At 40.6% G+C, this 4,034-nt stretch overlaps 1 protein-coding gene across 1 annotated transcript in view; it reads right to left on the bottom strand.

Annotated features, from left to right (window-relative positions):
- Positions 1–284: 284 nt before the first annotated feature.
- LOC143032679 (uncharacterized) overlaps positions 285–4,034 on the bottom strand; it is a 44,970-nt gene continuing 41,220 nt past the window's right edge. The window contains exon 4 of the mRNA XM_076197561.1: positions 285–354. Coding sequence (XP_076053676.1) covers positions 285–354 — 70 coding nt within the window. The remainder of the gene's footprint in view (positions 355–4,034) is intronic.

The raw sequence follows: 4,034 nt of genomic DNA, 5'->3' as shown, positions 1-4,034 counted from the left end.
CCCTCTAAAATATTGATGACTATGGCCAACTTCAAGGTCACACTTTGCATTCTATTTATAGCTCAGTTAGAAGTCAACGTGATGTTTCCAAGGCCAAGATGTTAAAAAACCAGCATCTACTGGCCAAGCCTTTTAAAATTGGCATTGGGGATCATGTGTATAAAAACGTGCCTGATCGCCAATCTAAGCTCAACTGTAGATTTGCAGGTCCTTTTTAGGTAACGAAAAAGTTACATCCTAATAAGTTCAGGATCTTTAATCCTTCACAGGGACTGAGCGAAGTGTTACACGCGGGTAGGCTTAAGGTTACAAAAGTGCCTATCCCTGCATTTACCCGGCCTCTCCCCATGCCCCCTGTACAAAATATGCCTTGTATTAACTCTCATAATTATAATCTTTGGTCAAGGGATCCTGTATATACTGAAACTGTATTTGTGTATTGCTTATGATGTATTCATTATGTCTGGTATTCTTTGTGATGTTTACTATTTTTGTGTCCCTATCTTAGGTATAATGTGTAACTATTGCTTAGTTCTTAGGTGTAATGTCTTGAATTGCATTTTGTAATGTTTAGCTATTAAGTGTCATGTCCCGGACGTCTGGCGCTAGTTCCTTTGTGCATTTCTTGTGTCTGTTTACAGTTCCTTTGTGTATTTCTTGTGTTTGTGTACAGTTCCTTTGTGTATTTCTTGTGTTTGTGTACAGTTCCTTTGTGTATTTCTAGTGTTTGTGTACAGTTCCTATGTGTATTTCTTGTGTTTGTGTACAGTTCCTTTGTGTATTTCTTGTGTTTGTGTACAATTCTTTTGTGTGTTCCTATGTATTGTCCTTATGTCATGTAATTATGTATATTTTATGTATAGGGTGTTCTGATGAGCCAGTTTCTTTCCACACTTTTGTCATTCCCCTGAGATGTATGTGGAGTTAGATGTATGAGTTGTCCATTTTGTCTTGCTGTGGTCAATCGTTTTTCTCGTTTGCTCGGTGGAGTCACCGAGTGGTGATGGCAGACCAATGTAATGGTGACGTTTAATATTCTTTTTATGTTGCAGATACATATTTGTAATATTGTTTATTTATTATTGTATATCTAAGGTACTATTGTGTGAACCAAGTGCTCATATTGAGCGTATATGATTTTCCCGCCAAGTCTGAGCTTGTTGGTGTGGCTTGGCGTCGGAGTCAGTCTTGATTCTGCTTACGAAGCGACCGCACGCTTGTTTTTTGTAATGCTTTCTCGCATTGTGACTAATACAGTATTTTGCATTGTTGATGTGGTTTCATTGGCCATCCCCTACAACTCCCCCTCATGCATCATTGCATCATCCATACACACCCATTCTCTATTTACCCTTATCTTCTGTCCTCTCCCATCCTTCCTCAACAGACATTCCCCTCTTTCCCAATGTCCCGTTTACCCTATCCATCCATCTCGTCCTAGGTCGCCCCCTTATGTTCACTCCTTCCACCTCTGCCTTCCACACCTCTTTTGCTAGTTCTTCTTCACTCATTATTTCCATGTGTCCAACCCATCCCAATATCCTTTCATCAGCACTATCTATCAACTCCCTTTACATCCCCGTTTGCCTCCTCACCTACTCATTTCTCACTCTTTCCAGCCTAATAACCCCTATCATACTTCTCAGACACCTCATCTGAAACAAATTCAAACTCTATCCAGCCTCCTAACCCCTATCATACTTCTCAGACACCTCACTTCAAAACACATTCAAACTCCTTCTCTCTTCCTTTCTTATGCCCCATGTTTCTGACCCGTACCATGCTGTCGGCACAATCCTTCATACAATCTCCTCTTAGCATCCATTCCCAAGTGTCTATTTCTCATTACACTTTTTAATCACTCAAGGCATTTACTCACTTCTCTCAATCTACATTCTACCTCCACCTCCACTCCTCATTTTCCAGCCACATTCGCACCCAAGTATCTAAAACTATCCACTTCCTCCAGTCTTTCTCCCTTAATACTCACTACCAACATGCTGCCACTTTCTCCCCTTGTACATCTCATCACCTTACTTTTACCCACATTTATCTTCAACTTTCTTTTTTCGCACACCTTTCCAAACTGTATCACTAACGTCCTCAATCCCTTCTTTGATCCTGCTACAAACGCAGTGTCGTCAGAAATCAACAACTGACTTATCTCCCAATTTTCTCCATTTTCTTTAACCATCTCTAATCCCTGACTCACTACCCTTGCATTTACCTCTCGCACCACCCCATCCACGTATAGATTGAACAGCCAGGACAACATATCACATCCCTGCCGATGTCCCACCTTTACCTCAAACCATTGTTTCCATTTCTAATCCTAGCACAAGCTCTACTACTCTCGTAAAAATTCTTCACTACTTTTAACAGCTTTCCTCTTATTCCATATATCTTCAATACCTCCAACAGTGCCTTCCTGTCTACCCTGTCATAAACTTTTCCAGATCCATAAAAAAAACCCAAAACATCCTTACCTTTTCCTATAGCTTTCTCACATATCTGTCTTACCACAAAAATCTAATCTAAGTAACCTCTACCTGTCCTAAACCCACATTGTTTCTCACCAATTACTTCCTATCTTCCTCTCATAATCTTCTCAAACAAGACCATAAGCCTTCCCAAATGCACTTAGCAATCTGATCTCTCTGAAACTACTGCACTCAAACTTGTTCCCTCTTCCTTTGTAAAGTGGAACTATACAGATACTCCTCCAATACTCCGGCACCCTACCCCCTCTTAAACAAACATTAAATAGCCTCACCATCCAGTCCACCATAACTGTACCTTCTTTTTTCATACATTCTGCATAACATCTATCCAACCCAGGTGCCTTACCTACTCTCATCATCTAAACAACTTCCGTCACTTCATCTTTCCTTATATCTCCTCCATTTTCCTCACTCATCACTGTAATTTTCTTAGCGCTTCCCACTGCAACTACCTTTCCCTCCCTATCCTCCTTCACATTTAGCAACTCCCTAAAATACTCTGCCCATTCTCCTCTTCTTGCCTTCTCTTCTATTATCATCTCTCGATCTGCAACTCTTACCTTTTCTTCTCTACTTGATTCTCCTCCTCTTCCTCTTTTAATTTCTTTCCAAAACATGTTTTGTTACCTTCAAAATTTTCTGTCATACTCTTACCCCATTTCACACCTGCTCTCCTCTTTGCCTCCTTTATCTTATGCTTTACTTCTCTTCACTTTTCTTTGTACCTCTCATATGATTTGTAACCAGTCTGTGAAAGCTCGTTTCTTCACTTCTGCCACCTTCTTTGCTTCCTCATCCCAGCACTCACTAACCTTCCTTCTATTTTCTCCCGTCCTCCTTATTCCAAACACCATCTTTGCACACCTTGTGACTCCCTCCTTGAACCATCCTCATTCCTTCTCCACCCTTAATTCTACTCTCTCCTTCACTCATTCCCACTCCTTTCTCAGCTTCTTTTTGTATACCTCCTTTTCTTTCTAATTTAATTTTTTTTCTCTCTATGCACCTCCCTATCTTCTCTCCTTTTTTCTCTTTCTCCATCTATCCTTCACTCTGAACTTACCTTCCACCAAAAAATGAATTGATATTCCCCTACTCTCTTCCCTTAGAACATGTACATCTTCTACTCTTCCTACTATACTCCTGGTTCTATCTACCACTCTTCCATCCACCACCTTCTCTCATGTGTACTTATGCTTGATTTTCTTCCTAAACACTGTATTTGCTACCATAAACTCTCTAGACACATCTCCACCATCAACTCTCCACTACGATTTTTTCCTGGAACTCCACACTTCCCAACCACTCCGTCTATTGATTCAATTCCTACCCTAGCATTAAGATCTCCCAATACACCTGCATTAACATTTCTCCCTAATCCCTCTATGCACTCATTTAAATCCATCCAAAAAGCCTCCATATCCTCTACACTCATCTCACTACCAGGCTCATATGCACTTACAAAAACTCACATCTCTCTTCCCAGTTTCACCTTCGTCCACATTAACCTTGAAGAAACCTCCTTCCACACCA

Source organism: Oratosquilla oratoria, chromosome 14 (genome assembly GCF_046742065.1).
Source record: "Oratosquilla oratoria isolate Oo_2021 chromosome 14, ASM4674206v1, whole genome shotgun sequence".
Taxonomy (NCBI): Eukaryota; Metazoa; Arthropoda; class Malacostraca; order Stomatopoda; family Squillidae; genus Oratosquilla; species Oratosquilla oratoria.
The sequence above is the reverse complement of the archived record's forward strand: the minus strand, read 5'-3'. Positions and strand labels throughout refer to the sequence as shown.